The sequence below is a fragment of the Miniopterus schreibersii genome (assembly GCF_964146895.1).
Source record: "Miniopterus schreibersii genome assembly, chromosome: 1".
NCBI lineage: Eukaryota > Metazoa > Chordata > Mammalia > Chiroptera > Miniopteridae > Miniopterus > Miniopterus schreibersii.
The window spans coordinates 174,483,969-174,501,036 of NC_138101.1; the positions used below are offsets into that span (position 1 = coordinate 174,483,969).

The 17,068-nt window shown below is 43.5% G+C and overlaps 1 protein-coding gene across 6 annotated transcripts in view; it reads left to right on the forward strand.

Moving 5' to 3' along the window:
* SYNE2 (spectrin repeat containing nuclear envelope protein 2) overlaps window positions 1–17,068 on the forward strand; it is a 276,194-nt gene that overhangs the window by 157,681 nt on the left and 101,445 nt on the right. For all 6 annotated transcript variants that reach the window (XM_081146179.1, XM_081146181.1, XM_081146184.1 and 3 more), the window contains 7 exons: window positions 2,157–2,413; window positions 3,569–3,737; window positions 6,673–6,828; window positions 9,154–9,294; window positions 10,978–11,160; window positions 12,104–12,241; window positions 16,857–17,042. In XM_081146179.1, coding sequence (XP_081002305.1) covers window positions 2,157–2,413; window positions 3,569–3,737; window positions 6,673–6,828; window positions 9,154–9,294; window positions 10,978–11,160; window positions 12,104–12,241; window positions 16,857–17,042 — 1,230 coding nt within the window. The remainder of the gene's footprint in view (window positions 1–2,156; window positions 2,414–3,568; window positions 3,738–6,672; window positions 6,829–9,153; window positions 9,295–10,977; window positions 11,161–12,103; window positions 12,242–16,856; window positions 17,043–17,068) is intronic.

Consider the following 17,068-nt stretch of genomic DNA (forward strand, 5'->3'; position numbering starts at 1 on the left):
ATCTGATTGTTCAGAAGTATCATTTTATGCCTCAGTAATCATCATGTGCTAGAATAAAGCCATATAAATCTTTAAAGATAACGAGAGGTATAAAGCTGTCTTTCTCCCCTTGTACCAAATGTCCAAAAGGCCTTTCTGTATCAGTTCCTATTTCTGCTGGTTACAGGCTGTTTAGTCTCCTTCAGTGTGCTTACTTACGGTGCAACTATGGTTTCTTCTCCCTTTCTAGACTCTACTTTATAACTGACTGTGAACCTAAAAGTTTTATAACCAATTTTGTTAGGTTTATGTGTCCAAGGAAAATCATCCAGGGGCTGCAGAGCCTCTTGTAGGTAGAAGATTAGATGCATAATCTTTGTGGCAACTATTTTCCTGATCTGGTCTGTAGTCACCCTTTTTGGTGTGAAGTTTGTTGAATTTCGACGAGTGCATAGTCGTATGACCACCTACAAAGTCAATATTTAGAGTATCTTCATCACTCCAGAAAGTTCCTTTGTGCTCCTTTGTAGGCACCTCCTTCAATCACGTCCAGCCCGGGGCAACCATTAATCTGCAGGACCTAAGACAGGGGCTTGCAGGCAGGAGAGTGATCCTAGGGAACAGGAGTGGGAGACCAGGAGAACTGAAACAGGAAGGGTCAGAGCCTCAGATTCTTTACTCTTGTTGGGTCCTGGTTGCTGCAGTTGCCCGTTATCAGTAGGCACAGAAGCACCGAGGTGGATGCTTCATTAAGTCCCGGTGTATAGACATAGTTCAGCCCGGATGCATATTGGAAACCCAAGATGTACAATTACCTCTGTCAGTAGAGCAGTTCCTTTCTTTGCATGCTGGTTCTTTGGCAGGGGGCTGCAAAATGACCCTGTGGGACCTTTATTTCTGTTCCTGGTGGAAATATAGCTGCCTGCGCGAGAGCCTGGACTTCTGATACAACTGAATTTAGGCTTGAGGGGATGGAAAGCACAGGTACTGTAACTGGATCTCTTGGAGAGGAGCCAGTCTACACCTGCACCATGTATTCTAGCGAGTGGGACTCAACTGGATTGTATGGCCCAAGTGGCAGGGCTGCTTCTACCACAGCCCAGCCCTGGTGCAGTGCCTCTTTTCCTCCAGACCCACCCCCTCCCTCAGCACTGGCAGCGTCCTGATGAATGCATCTGAGCAGTATTTCCAGGTGTAGCGTATACTTCCTCCCAAACCACAGACTCTGGACAACTTGATCTTTACCTCATGGAGGTTCCAGCATGCTCCAGACCATCGGGCCCCTGGGAACTTAATTGATGCTGGAATTCCTAAATTTTCATGGGTTTACTTCCTACCCCCTGGCACCCCCCAGGTCCTTGTTCATTTGAGTTAGTGCGATATCATAAATGTAGTTGACCGCTGTGGTGCTCGGTGACGTCAGGATCACAAAATGCCTGACTCAGCTGGAACACAGAGGAGAGTCGGCAGCGCTGGGGCAGACGCGATAAATGGGTGGCGCAGCTGAGGCGAGAGCCAGAGGGTTTGAGGAAATGCAGGCGCGGGATCTGATTATCTAGGTCTTCCTTCTGAGTTGAGCTGAGAGAACTCGTTTCCGTGCATGTGATGGATTAGGTAATGCACTTCTGGGCCCTGCATATCACTGTCAGAAAATACTTGATTAGTGCAGTGACCCGGGCTGCTTTCCTGTTGGTGGAGGTGTCAGGGTAGTGAGGACACAGTGGGCTTACCTTTTTGAGCATAGAGGGATCAGATGTGAAAGAAAAGCGAACCGTAGAAAAAGTATCCAGCAGTTGCCCAACCTCACACTCGGTGGGTGTAGTTTGGTGGGGCGCATTCTGCCTGCCTTGTGGGCACCTCAGGAGAAACGACCGCTTTATGCAACTGAAATCTGACGGCGAAATTATTTATGAAAATACGCAACAGTGTTTCCTTCCTCCTACGACAGCAGCACTTCGTTTTAGTGTCACACCCGCGTGATCGGTAGCTGGGAACCGTGGCCTCCTGGTAGTGGAGGTGTAACATCCCAGCCGCAGAGACAGAGGGGCCGTGGCAGTGGGCGCGGGCGTCAGGAGCCCTTTGGAAACTAGCGTGCGGTTGCCAAGGCCCGTCTCCAGCCCTGACGTGCTAAGGCTGTATTGCGCTGATTTTAGTTCTCTCTCTGTTTGTTGAATTAGGTTGAACGAGAAGCGATCATTTTAGACAATCTTCAAGAGGAACTCCCTGAACTTTCCAAAACGCAGGAGGCGGCCAGCGCGGCCGAGCTGGCGGAGCTGCTGGACGGCCTGGGCCACTGCGAGGAGAACGCGCGGAGACAGCGGCTGCTGCTGGACCTGCTCCTCCGGCGGGCGCGCGGCGTCCAGGGGCCTCCGGGCGCCGCGGGCCCCGCACCGGCCCTCCAGGAGATCACAGCCATGCAGGAGCGATGCCATAGGTGAGGCGTGGGGAAAACCGGGAGGGCGCGTGTCGGACAGCTCGGGCCTGAGACTTAGAAGATACTGAATTTCAGGGATGTAAAATATTCTGACAAACGATACGACCGAATTGAGTTGAGTCAACACAGGTGCAGAAAGGGGTAGAAAAGGTTAATAACGGGAATTAAGACGCGCAGGTTGTTCGTCTTGGTATGACTGAGGACGAATGCACTTCGCTTTGTTTTTCTGTTTGCTGTTTTTCTAACTTAGTACATATTTATGATAGGAAGTTGGGGAGCATGGGACGTTACAAAGATGAATATGAAACCCACCGTTACTCTTACCGCTCGGCAACAACCGCTGCCAATCACTTCCTTCTCACCCTTTTTGTTTTTTTTTTACTATGACTATATTTTTAAACAAATTGCGAAGATGGCACTCCACTGTTTGTATCCTGCTGAATCATTTGTCAGCATATCATGTTTATTGGTCTATGCCATAAATGCTCCGAAACAGCTGTGTCAGTTTTCATCATGTGGATATGCCGTCATTTATTTATCAAGCCCCCTGATATAGAACCTTTAAATGATAGGAATTTCCTTTTACTTTTATAAAAACACTGCAGTGAATATTTTTTTAATGTCACGATCTCGGTCTGCATCTGTAATGAATTCATTGAGAAAGATGCTGAGAAGCCGAGTCATTGAGTCAAAGGATACAGTAAATTTACAGCTAGAGATACTTCCCAAATAGCTCAGGAAGGATTTTACCCACTTAAACCCCTCTACTGACGCGGCGGTTACGTTCACAACAAATGGGGTCAGCGGAGGTAAAAAGGCTAATGGGCTTGTCTGTCCCCCAGAACCTACCCATGTCTCCAGTCTCACCTCTGTCACGTTCAGGTGAACGCAAGGATTACCTGAGAAAGGGTGGCAAGAGTTATGTAAAGTGAGAAAAGAGGCTATTTGAGGATTAAAGTTTTGGAGAGCTTTTTGATGGGGTGATAGAGTTTGATACATGATTGTATATGCAATATATAAATCATGGAGACTGGTACTTTTTTCTCAGAAAAAAAATCCTTTGTGAGCTATTGAGATACCTTGTTAATTGTTGAAATAAAACTATTTCACAGATGAGCATGACAGGAGCAATTTTATTTTCATGCTGTATTTCAGGCTATTTCAGAAAGCTCAAAAAAATAAGGAATTGATGCAGAATGAAATTCAAGAGAGACATTCTTTCACAAAAGAAATAATTACGTTGAAGAATTTATTTCAGAAGACCGCTTCTTCTTTCCAAAATATGGAATCACAAGACTGCCCAGAAAAGGCAGAACAGTTTGAGGTAAGTCAGAAATGAATTTGTGAATGTGGCTGATACAGGTTTGCAGTCTTGAATCCAGAGTCCTTGGGACCAGTCCCTAGTAACTCAGGGACTAGAGTGGAGGGAACAGTCCAGGAGAGAGGAAAGCACATGCAAAGGCCCTGCGGCATGGTGTGGGCAGAGCCAGGGAAGAACATCAGTGTGGTTGGAGAGCAGAGAGCAGGGTTGAGACCAGGTTGGGAAGTAGGCCAGTCTGGACCAAGCAGCCCTTTTCTGACCACCTTTTAAGTTTGTTTGGTGAACAAGGGCCTTAGACCACTTGAGTAACATGTTAGACAACTCACGTTAGTAGGATGTAATCTCGTACCTCTGATGGGGTGGAACTGTTTTTACTTACAACACTTCTGATAGCAAATGTGTGGGTTTCCCTGCTCCCTACCCCATACCCCAACCTATTCTCTAACTTCCTGTATACCAACTGGGTGCCCTATAATTCAATTCAATTCTGACACTAAGTGTCAGACCCCACAGGTTAAGGGCTCAGTCCCACAAGGCTGCCCCCACTTCAAATGGCGAGTCCCAGGCCTCTGGTACTTCTGACTAACAGAATTCATCAGGGGTACCTGTGATCCCCCCCTCAGGTTCAGTAATTTATTAGAGTGGCTCACAGAACTCAGGGAAACACTTTACGATTACCAACTTATTGTAAAGGATTCAACTCAGGAACAGCCAAAGGGAAGAGATGCACAGGGCAAGGTACTGGGGGAGGGGTACAGAACCTCCCTGCCTCCGCTGGGTGGGCCACGCTCCCAGCACCTGGGCATGTTCACCAACTCCAGAGCTCTCCGGGCCTTGTAGTCCAGGGGTTTTTATGGAGGTTGCATTTCGTAGGCATGATTGGTTACATTGTTGTTTGTTGGTGATTAACTCAGCCTTCCTATTGGATGGGAGGTCGAGCAGAAATTTCATTCCAGCTGTTACCTAAGTAAAGAGGTTCATTCACCTGCATGCACCAAAGCCCAGTCAGACACAAACAGGAGTTTGCCACAAAGAAAGTAAAGGTTAATTAGTTAAGGAAATGATGCAAAACCCGGAGTCACAGGTGAGCATTGCTCAAAGCCTGGATCCCTGATGCCTTCCAGGGGGTGGGTTATAGGGGGGAAATCATTAGTCATGGTGATTAAGGGAGTTACAGTCCCGTTTAGGGTCGAGTCTTATTGATTGGTCAGCACTAGGGTAGGGGTAGTTGATCTGTGCATCTGTCACTTCGTCTGGTTTCGCAAGGGTGTGCGTTCAGCTTTTCTGGACCTGGAGCTGAAACACAACTGAGGCCTAGATGTCATTTTTAGTTTGACTGAAACACTGTCTCTGTGGTCAACAGACCCGAGGCTTTGTTCCTAAGATTATTTGATGCCACCGACCGACCAGAACCTCAGTGCCCTGCAGGCTTAACGATTACAGGAGTGCAAAGGAGAGGGAAGTGGGTGAGCCAGGGTGCTCCTAGGCTGGACAGGGCCGCTCTGAATCAAAAGGAGAGCAGGGGAAACGGTCAGACTGAAGAAATGAAGGTTCTGTGCGGGTCAAGTGGCTGGTTCCTCTGGCCACCAGCCCCCATCCTGAAGCTCTCTAGGGGCACCCCGAGAGTCCATCCCATTGCAGAAACTCAGGTTGTGGTTGAAAAATAAATAACAAAAGATGCTCCTCTCACCACATTTAGGAAATTTCAAGAGTTTTAGAAGCTTTGCCAGAAGCCAGTGATGAAAGATCAAATGTATATATTTATATATTATATCACAGTGTCGTGGGGGCTGTGCACACGCCCGGTGTCATTTGGGAACTCATTGTTTCAGGATGATCTCATATTCCGGTCCGGTGGTAACAGGCAAAAGTGACATTCGGAAATTCATTCAAAAGTCGCACACTGCTGTTAATCAGGGTTATGTGTTGAAAAAGGAAGCTTCCTCTCCGTCACAGACGCGGTCTTCTCGGGGAGCCGTCTGTGTGTAGCTCTGAGTGGAGACCTGCACTAGCCCTAGGTCTGGATAAAGCAGGGCGGCCCCGTACCTCAGGCCCACCCCTGTCCGTCCCGCACTGTCCTTCCTTTAACTTTCCCTCTCTAGATGTGTTCTCCGTTGAGGATTGAGGAAAGGAAAACAGTGACACATCATGGAGTCATTCAAAATCGCAGTCATTACGGTGACTCAGCCCATTAACACACATAATGCGGCCGAACAGCTACTCTGAAAACAAAACAAGCCCCAAAAGGCCACGGCAAAGTCAGAAAGTATTTTTCCACTTGGTCTTTGGGAAACTTTCCCAAACAAATGAGCTTCTCCTTTATCATTAGGGCAGCAGGACGAAGATCGGATTTTGTTTCTAGGCCACAACCAATGGACCGTTTGTCCAGGTTTCCTTTATCTCCTGAAACCCACATTCTTTGCGTGGAACTGGAACCCTCCTTTTTGAAAGAAGTGGAGCTCTGCTGGGCTGTCTAATTACATGAAAGCAGACACTTCTGCTTCAAGCATAAGGGCTTTTAGTGGCCTTGAGTCATTGTGATGATAATGTAGGAAGAAGCAGAAATGGCAACAAGTTAATAACAGACAAAAAAAACTTCTTTGAAACTTTTTGCTACTTGCAGTTTTAGATCAAGGCTGCCACTGAGATACAGTTAAATCCTAGAGGCACTTTAGAAGCAGGAGATGTTGTAATGTCTTCTTGGGACAATGGTTTGACACTGTGGAGAGATATCAAGTTTAATTCTTACAAATTAGAAAGCATCATCTGACCAAAAGGAGTATCTCTCAGGCGTAATCAGCTTGTATCAACAGTGAGGTTTTGTCATGCAAAATGTGCTCATTTAAATCATAAGGACGAGCTGGAAAGCTGCTTTTATTTTTACAGTTAAATTCTTCCCCCACCTATGAGTTTTGAAAAACTCTCTTGATGTTTTTAGGAGCTTCAAAGCATTTTTAAGAAAGGGAAGCTAACTTTTGAGAATATTATGGAAAAACTCCGAATCAAGTATTCTGAAATGTACACCATAGTTCCCGCAGAGATTGGAGCCCAGGTGGAAGAATGCAGAAAAGCTCTGGCAGACGTAGAGGAGAAGGTAATACTAATGTTTGTACTAGTGTTATTATTTATGGAGTTGAATGAATATAAAGAAGAAAATCTCATTTGATATTATATTTCCATTTGCCTTGCTTTCAGCTATAACTGTTCTGTTTTCATAGAGTTTGGTTAAATGATCATTTTGCGTATTGAATTCTGAGATGAAATTGCTCAAAACAAGGGTGATCTGTTTATTTTTAGTTGTCAAGATGCTTAGGTTTTCTTCTCTTGCATTTAAAAATATGGGTTATCTTTCACTTGACTTTTTTTTAATGGACAATTACTTTAAAATTATGGACATGAATAATACTTTGTTTTTGGGCATATTTCCTGTGTGCACTTTGAAACAGCAACCAAGGGCAGTAAGAATACAAATTTCACAAGTCAGTAGGAATAGCCCTTCACACACAGTGTCTTTCTAATGATGGCAGTAACACAATTCTCATAAATCATACCTGGGCACATCTTGATACCTGAAAGTCCAGGTTAGAAAAACAAGTGGGAAATGTTTCCTAGTCCAGACATAGGAGTTCCGCAAGGCAGTGTTACTGAATTGTGAAAAGGGCAGCCCGAATCCAGCAGAACAAAATTCTGCTCTGTGCAGCATCCACAGAAGTTTTGTATTGCTTTTGAAAGCCTAGAATACCTCTAACTTAGTAAATAAAATAGACACTAAGTGCACACAAAAAATAAGATTCCAAACTTAGTTAACTTCTACGCAGATTTCTTAGGAAAATCTAACCTATGTAAAAAGCGTGTAACTCCTAATGTGTATTTATAAGAATTCTTGTTGATTTAACAGGCAATTATATCTTGTTGATTTTACAGGTACTTTCCCAAGAATCACGTAGTACTGATTTTATTTTAAGAGAATTACTAAATGTTTTAAGAGAAAACTCAATTTGTTCTTGTGCATAGTTCATGTGAAAGTCCCTAACACAGTGAATTAATAATCAAAATTTGCCTTTTGAATTAAAGGTTGAAAATGTCAACTGTAGTTTATGTATTTGTAACAAACAGCAACTGTTTTTTACTGTGTGGTGTGTCTAAAGGATCCGGGCAACAGACACGGTGCCGTTCTGTACAATTCAGACAGAGGGTCCTTTTCCTAAGTCGCGGCCTCTCTCCCACTGCTCCTGTGGTGTACATTACTGCCCAGGGAATAACTACCCAGAATATCAGAAAACTCCATCTGTTGGTAATTCGTTACATAGCAATAAAAAGTTATACGGCAATAAAAAAAACCCAGTACAGGATTAAATTTTTTTTTCCCCCCCTAAAAATCTTGATTGTGGTATGGCCTGTGAGATAAAAACATTTTATAAAAGTATCAACACCTTGATGTTGTGAAAAGAGCCCGGACCCCGGAGTCTGGCAACTCAGGGCTTCCAGGGACAAGTTCAGACACTACCTTGATATGTGACCTTAATTTAAGCAAGTCATGTAGCCTGTGCTTAGTTTCTGCATCTGTGTACTGTTTTTGTTGGAATGTTCTAGTCTCAGTGGTTATACAGATACAGTGGTTTTTAAAAGAGGTAAAGGATTACACAAAAGCATAAAGTATTATTTAGTTATTGAGTAGCTGCTGGAAGGAAACCTTATCAACACAGGCTAAAAAACCCCATGAACACAAATTAATTGGGTATTTGAAAAATGACATAGTGAACATTATTATCTTTCCTAGTTTTCTTAAGAAAATCGTTCAGGTAAAAAATTACCCTGTCGGGCAGCTAGGTTTCTTATTGCTGTGAAAACACACTAAAAACATTCACACAGAGAAAACTAGGCTTTGTGCATCCCCAGGGTTATTTTATCCTCATGACTATTAAGGCGGGAATTACATTTTTTAAGTTGGCTTGAGAATAAGTTTGATTTTATTGAAAACAGTTCTGTACAAAGGATTTTCTCATAAAATGGAGAGACTGCATAATAAATAATTTATCTCTCAGGAATTCTTTCATATCATTTGCCCCATTGGGGTATGTTTCAAAGAGCCCACTCAGTAATTTTGCCCAGCGTAGCACGTATCTATAAGTATATACTGTGGGTTACAGTCAACAGGCTTGTGTTTGTTGGTTTCTTCTCTTTCTTTAGGTTGGATATAACAGATCGAGTCAGCTGCCATCTCCGAGTCTGATAATGTACCTTCTCATTAACACATTAGCCAGTATGATTTGGGATTTTTCCCGGAACTGTTAAAAGATTTTTTTTATAACTAAAAGCACATAACAGTGTGACTAACCCTTTTATCGTTTGAACCTGTGAATAGAATGCAGAAAACTTTTCTAACTAAACCAAATGTGTCTGTCTCCCATTGTAACAGATTAGCAATGAAGTCCTGAAAAGTTCACCATCATATGCAATGGTTAGAAAAATAGATGAAATTAACAATGGGCTTCACAATGTTGAAAAGATGTTGCAGCAGAAAAGCAAAAGTATTGAGAAAGCTCAAGAAATCCAAAAGGTAACATCCTCTGTTAACCTCCGTCAGCATTTGGTATTTCCCCCCTTCATCTGTCATCACAGGGTCATCACAGGGCGTGCTCTCTGGATCAACCTGAATTACAGAGACCCTAACCCAGATCCGCAGCCCCCTCCCCTCCTTACTGAGAGTGTCACTGCTGAAGTGGTGGAGAAGGTCACATTTAAGAATTGTTCTCAGTTTTTTCATGGTGGGAATATACCCAACCCCCCTGAGAGCCTATGACTGTGGACTGGCCTTTTCACAAATAAAGGAGAGTAAGGATCTTATTTTGGTAAGACTGATATAAAAATCTTACAAATATGTAAATATAAATATATAAAACAAAGGCCAACATGTTTCTATGTTAGAGCATTTCTTAGAGTCTTTGGTTTTCTAAAATGCAATAATATCGGGGAATAAAATATGGAACATTTATGAAACTTATTTGATTAAAAAGCATTTCAATAGGATGTCAGCTGTAACTGAAAAATTTTAAAAATGCTCTGATAGGCAAATAAAAGTACAATAATAATAAAAGTATTTCAATAGGATTTGAATAGTATTAGCAGCTTTTCTTTGGACTGCAAGGGGAAACAGGAAAATAGAAATTCCAATTTTATTTCTCTTATAAAATGTTTGAAGAAATAAGGTCTTAGGTAAAACTGTACATAAACATAATATTCCCCCTCTTAACTCCCAAGCAAACTCAACATATAGAGAGCATTCTTAAATATTTCTTTTTTTTTTAATATATCTTTATTGATTTCAGAGAGAGGGAAGGAGAGGGAGAGAGAGATAGAAACATCAATGATGAGAGTCATTGATTGAGCCCACAACCCAGGCATGTGCCCTGACCGGGAATTGAACCCCGATCACCTGGATCCTAGGTCGATGCTCAACCGCTGAGCCACGCCCGGCTGGGCGAGAGCATTCTTATTCTAATCTACATTTTAAGGAAATTTCCTAACATGAATAGAGACTTTTAAAAATAGGTCAGTATATGGCTCACCCTTGAACCAAATCTTGGACTCTGAATACATAGAGGAATCTAATTTAAGCAGTAAGGTTTTCCCATTTCTAGAAATTATGTTCTTAAGCAAATGTTAAGTAAGAATTAACTATTTTACCCTGGAGACATCCTCTGGCCAGCAAGTCCAGGTTTGAATTCAACCTGTCAGTTTCTTGAGCCAAAAGCAGTTGCTACTGTTACCTGTGGCCAGAATTTGCGGCCACTGTGTTAATCCTGAGCTGGAGCAGATACTCTCTTTTTGTTAGTTTCCTTTTTGTACTTAATAAAAATCGTTTTCTAGAAAGTACATGTATGTACTGATCTAAATAGGTTTAAATATTAACTGAAGCCCTTTCAAACATAACGTGAACTCATTGCTCTTGAAAGATTAAGGTTGTGTTGACCTTGTTTCATGCCATTCGTTTCTGAGAATGTCCAGGTCTGTCTGCTCCCTTACAGTTCATTGTGCTGAAAAGAACACTGTTAGACTTAAGAGACCTCAAAAAAAGTGTTACTCAGTTTAGGTCACAAGTGATTGCCGGGTATACATGACTGCCTGTGCCTTGGTGTTGCTTTGGTAGCATTTACAAGTACAAATAGCGTGTGAACGCTAGGAATTAGCACAATAAACCAGGACGCCTGCATTCAAATTAACCTATGATTTCCTTCTCCAGAAAATGTGGGATGAGCTGGACCTCTGGCATTCCAAGCTCAATGAGCTGGATTCTGAAGTCCAGGACATCGTGGAACAGGACCCAGGACAGGCGCAAGAGTGGATGGATAACCTGATGGTTCCTTTCCAGCAGTATCAGCAAGTGTCACAGAGAGCGGAGTCTAGGACCTCACAGTTAAATAAGGTGCGACCGTAACACGTGATAACCGCACATGATGTTGGTGTTAAGATGGATTTTTTTAATATGTTTTTATTGATTTCAGAGAAAGGAAGGGAGAGAGAAAGAGAAACATCAGTGATATGAGAGAGAGAGTCATTGATCGGCTGCCTCCTGCACCCTCCCCACTGGGGATCGAACCCGAAACCCAGGCATGTGCCCTGATTGGGAATCAAACCGTGATCTTCTGATTCATAGATTGACACTCAACCACTGAGCCGTGCCGGCTGGGTGGGATGGATTTAAAACAAAAGAGAAATATGTATTCGGAGGTATCCAGTTTCCCTTAGAGCCACACGACAGGTTCAGGTGGACACCGAGGGGACAGATTTCTCGACTGGCACAGGCAGGAAGTCTAATTGGGCAGGCACAGGCGAGGGTCCAGAAGCCAGATCCCAGCACAGCATTTCAGGCAGGCAATCCAGGAGGCCAGGGAGGGAGCCCGCAACAAGAGGGAATGTCATTCAGAACAGCACCCCTCTCTTTCCCCTCTAAGCCGGGGTCGTGGCTGGGTGACCGGTACATGTGACCTAACAAGCATGAGGCAAGGTCCTAGTCTCAGGAACTGGGATATTATAGGTCAAGGCCCTGTGCAGGCGGACAAAATACAAATCAGTTTTCAGAATGAGGCATTTGGTGGGAACCAGACAAGGTGCAAGGCTAACTCAGAACCCTCTCTGAGGCCGTAGCTTTGGGGTAGAACTCAAGTCCCTTCCAGCTCTGGTCAGGATAAGTCTTAAAATTGGAAGGATGGGAACTGGAGGGGGTGGGCCAGCGGCCCCGCCATGGGGAGGAGCCTGCAAGGTTGACATACCACTGACTGATAGCCACGAATTCTTCGTTCAAGAACCGTTCAACTCCGGTAAAAGACGTCAATCAGACTGAGCTTGGTACCACCTCTCTTTCACAGGCCACCTTTAAGATGGAGGAATATCATGACGTTTTGAGGAATACTGAGGCTTGGATAGAAAGCACCAGTCGTCTGCTGGCTAACCCCGCTGACTATGACTCTTCAAAGACTCTGAGTCACCACGCGAGCGCCCTCCAGGTGAGTGCCTTCAGTGTTTCCTAGGTGTCACAGGACGTCCGTAGTGATCAGTGCCTTGGCTAACCTTCCTGCCCCACCCCCCACCCTCCACCTTTTTTCCTTAAAACCCACCTTATCTCCAAGCTCGCCAAATGGCAGAAGGAAGTTTAAAAGAGGGGCAGGCTCTAGACAGGGATTTTGGAGCCCAGGATTTTGTTCTTTCTGTCCTGATAACTACTACATGACTTTTTGGGTAACTTACTGTATCCTTTATCGGCCTCAGTTCCCCTGTCTGAAGTAAGAATGTTGCTCTGAATGGTGGTGGTTTGGGTTGGCAGAATTCTATGATGGCTCCCAATATTCTTGTCCCCTGATGTACGGGACCTGTGTAGTCCCTTCCCCTGAGTGTGGGCAGGAATGTGATTATGTGGTGAGATGGTCACTCCCATGACTAGGTCACATTACCATATTGCCACGGTAACGGGATACTCACGCCCGTGAATACATGATTAATCATGTTCATGGTTATATGACTCCCTGGTGTAGCAGACTGGACAGGGATTCTCCTGCTGGCTTGAAGAGTAAGTTGCCATATGGTGAGAGGGCCATGGGGCTAGGATCCCAGGGCGGCCTCTAGAAGCTAAGGGTGATCCCAGTCAAGAGCCAGCAAGAAAACTGGCATCTCACTCCTACTGCTGAGTTCTACCAACAGCCTGAATGAACTTGGAAGAGAAACTGTGCTCCAGATGGCCCCTCGATTGCAGCCTTGCAACATCCTGAGCAGAATTCCCACCTAATCAGTTCCTGGACTCTTGAGCCGTGGAACCTATGAGATAATAAATTTGTTTCATTTTAAGCGGTGAAATTTTTGGTAATTAGTAACACAGCATTAAAAGGCGAATCCATGGTTCCTTCCAATTTTAGCATGCTGTAATTCCAAATTTCCTGTCCTTCCTGGTACTCCGCAGGTGCCCTGTGTCTCCATGCTAGCTTCCAAAAACAAACAAATGAAAGTATTTTCCTACTCGGGGCCATGACTGTGCGATCTTCCAGGTGCCAAGCACTGGCTTAAGTTTTATTATGAAGGCATATTTCACTTCTGTCATACTATTTAGCCACGAGTAAGAATTTCTTAGGAAAAGGTTTATTCTATTACAATTTTTAGAGTAACCAGACGTCAGAGTTGATCCAGCTCCTTATATCTTCAGGATAGCACAGTGTGTTCCTAAGTGAACAGCTGACTTCGCCTTCCCTGATGTTTGAGATACTTTGGCATATTTTACCCCCATGATCATGGTTATAAAGATGTTACATTTTCACCCATTTGTTTCTTTTCTTCCCCTGGCCTGTGATTCCTGCCCCCACCTCTGGGGCTGACTTTTCACATCCCCCCTTTATTTTAAATTGCCTGTGTATTTCACCATTTTAAGGAGTTTGCAAAGATAAGAGAGAAATGATGCCTTTTTCCTTAAATGCTTATGAGATTTTTTAAAAATGCTGTACAAGAGTGAACTCAAGCAAAAGCAGTTGGGCTTGGCTCTCTTCCACTGACACAAGTGTAAAAGTGTGAAAGTATCTTTCATTTGCTGGCCTTGATGAGCTAGAGCAGAGTAGAACTCTAGTTTATGAGCTAGAAGCAGGGACAGGGGAGATGCAGGCTGATTTCTCACGGAATGTACCACGGAATGTACCCTAATAAATCCCCCAATGGGAAGTAAGTCTGAAATAACTACTCATATGTAAAAATAGACCTACTTTTAGGATACATTTTTGCATTTTTTTTCTAGCATTGCCAGGAATGATTTTTAAAATAACTCTTAAAAGTATCAAAGCTCTCAACTAAGCTTTAAAAGTCTGTTTTAGCCGGCCGGGCATGGCTCAGAGGTTGAGCATCGACCTAGGATCCAGGAGATCGGGGTTCGATTCCCGGTCAGGGCACATGCCCGGGTTGCGGGCTAGGCAGCTGATCAGTGACTCTGTCATCATTGATGTTTCTATCTTTCTCTCTCTCCCCCTCCTTTCCTCTCTGTGAAATCAATAAAGATATGTTTTAAAAAATAATAATAATAAAAAGTCTGTTTCAACTGTACTATAACCTTCTACCTGGATTGTATTTGTTAAAATAGGTTTTTATAACCTAAAGATACTGTTTATAACCAAAGACTGCTATTGTAATTAAGAATCATGGAAACATAAATTTCATTGTAAAAATAGGAAAACAACTTTGTGTGTGTTTTTTAAATCCTTACCCTAGAATATTTTTTCCATTGATTTTTGGAGAGAATGTAAGGGGGGGGCATTGATGTGAAAGACACATCTTATCAGTTTCCTCCCACATGTGCCCCAACTGGGGCCTGGGATTGAACCTGCAACCCAGGTGCCTGCCCTTGGCCAGGAACCAATCCTGCAGCCCTTTCAGTGCTCCGGCTGATGCTCTAACCACTTAGCACACTGGCCAGGGCACAACTTATTTTTTTAGTCAACTTTGTTGAGGTATAATTTACATACAGTAAAATACACCTGTTTTGTTTTATTTTTAAAAATTTTTTATATGTTTTTATTGATTTCAGAGAGAGGAAGGGATTGGGAGAGAGAGCTAGAAACATCAATGATGAGACAGTCATTGATCGGCTGCCTTCTGCACCCCCTGACTGGGGATCGAGCCTGCAACCCGGGCATGTGCCCTGACCAGGAATCGAACCATGACCTCCTTGTTCATAGGTTGACGCTCAACCACTGAGCTACACCCAGCTGGGCAAATACACCTATTTTAAATTCAAGCTAGGTGAAATTTTTTAGATGAGTTTTGATAGAGGCATACAGTTGTGTAACCACCACCACCATCAATATAAAGAACATTTCCATCAGCCCAGAGAGTTTCCTCATGCTCCTTTGCAGCCGGCCCCCTTTCATCCGTCTTCAGCCCTACGTAACCACTTACTCATCGCTTTATATTACGGCAGTTTTGCCTTTTGTACAGTATCCTATAAATGGAATCATATAGTGTGTAGTCTTTGGTACCTGGCTTCTTTCACTTAGCATAATGTTTTTGAGATTCGTTAGGTTGCTAGGTTTATAGGTAGTTTATTCTTTTCACTGCTGAATAGTATTCCATCGGTGGAAGCATACACTGTCTTTATCCCTTCACCAGTTAGTGGGCATTGGGGTTGCTTCAGGTTTTGGTCTGTGTACTTTATACCTGTGGTGTAACACATTACTCCAGAAATAAACACGCATTTATCACCTCACAGTTGATATGGGTCGGGAACCCAGGCATGGCTTCACTGAGTGGCTCTGGCTCAAGGTCTCGTGTGAGAACGCAGTCAGTTCTAATCCAGTAACATAAAATATCTTTTTATTTAATTTTGTCTCTTTAAAATTTTTCTCAGCAGTGTTCTGTAGTCTTCAGTGTACAGGTCTTGCGTATAAGTTGTTAAATTTATCCCTAAGTATTTAATGTTTTTTGATGCTATTATAAGTAGTACTATTGGTAAAAAGCCTTGGTTTTTGTTTGTATGTTTTTGTTAATTCTCACTGGAGGATATTTTTTCCATTAATTTTTTAGAGAGAGCGGAGGTGAGAGGAGGGAGAGAGAGAGGAGAGAGAAACATTGATGTGAGAGAGACACATCAATTGGTTGCCTCCTGAACTCACCCTGACTGGGGCCGGGGATTGAGCCTGCAACCGAGATACATGCCCTTGACCTAGAATCGAACCCGAGACCCTTGGTTCCGTGGGTTGATGCTCTAACCACTGAGTCAAACCAGCCATGGCTAAAAAGCATTGGTTTGTTTTCTTTAAACTTTTCTTCTTCTAGGATTTTGAATAATACCAATATAAATTCTGAGTAAGCTGATTAATTTTGGAGGCTTATGACTAGAATTTTAGTTGCGTAAGTAAATGTTCTTTCTCGTATCAGTTATTTTTAATGGACTTACCCAAAGACTGCATTAACAGATTGAACGTTTCCAGTAGGTGGCTGAGATATTTTGAAATCTTCAGTTTGAAAGTTAAGACGTCGCAATTATTAAAAGAAAGAAAATTATAAGGAGGAATGTCTAAGGAGTTCTAAAAATGGTTTTTTTCACTTCTGTTTGGTGGTGTCATATAAAGGTCTCTTAGTATCAAGGTGTTCGAGTCGACTCGCGCTCTAGGGACGCCTAATGGAGTCAGTGGCACGTGTGGCGAGGCCTCAGGAGGACGCTGGCAGTAGGCGGACCGGCAGGCCACAGGAACGCCTCTTCATTTCTCATCCCTGCTCCATTACCTATTCCTCTCAACCCCACCTTCCAGAATTACAAGTCCCACCATTGGAAAGAGCCTGACTGGCTTTCTCGGCCCCAGCTCCGCACTGCAGAGGGAGGGGCTGCAGGTCGGGGGTTCCTGGTCCTGTTAATGACGGTGGAAGAGCAGGGTATGGGGTACAGAGTGGCTGCTGCAAGCCCCCAAATCGGTAGACGCTCTGAAGTCGTCCACTGCCGCCGCCAACTGTGTTCAGTGTCTTATTAAGAAACTGGAAATGACCAGGAGTTTGATGTGTTGAGACAAATGTAAATTTCCCTGATTGAAATTTTAATCAGCATTCGGTATCTTAATGTTTCTTTTCTTTCCTCCCTGCTTGTTTCCCCTTACGTAGATGGCTTTGGAAGATTCAGAACAGAAACATAATCTTTTACATTCAATTTTCACGGATCTCGAAGACTTGTCGGTAATTTTTGAAACAGATGATTTAGCACAGTCCACACAAGAGTTGAGTCATCAGGTAGCAGCCTTACAACAGAGCATCATGGAGAGCCTTCCACAGATTCAGCGGATGGCCGATGTAAGTTGGCGCTGTGAAGATGTGAT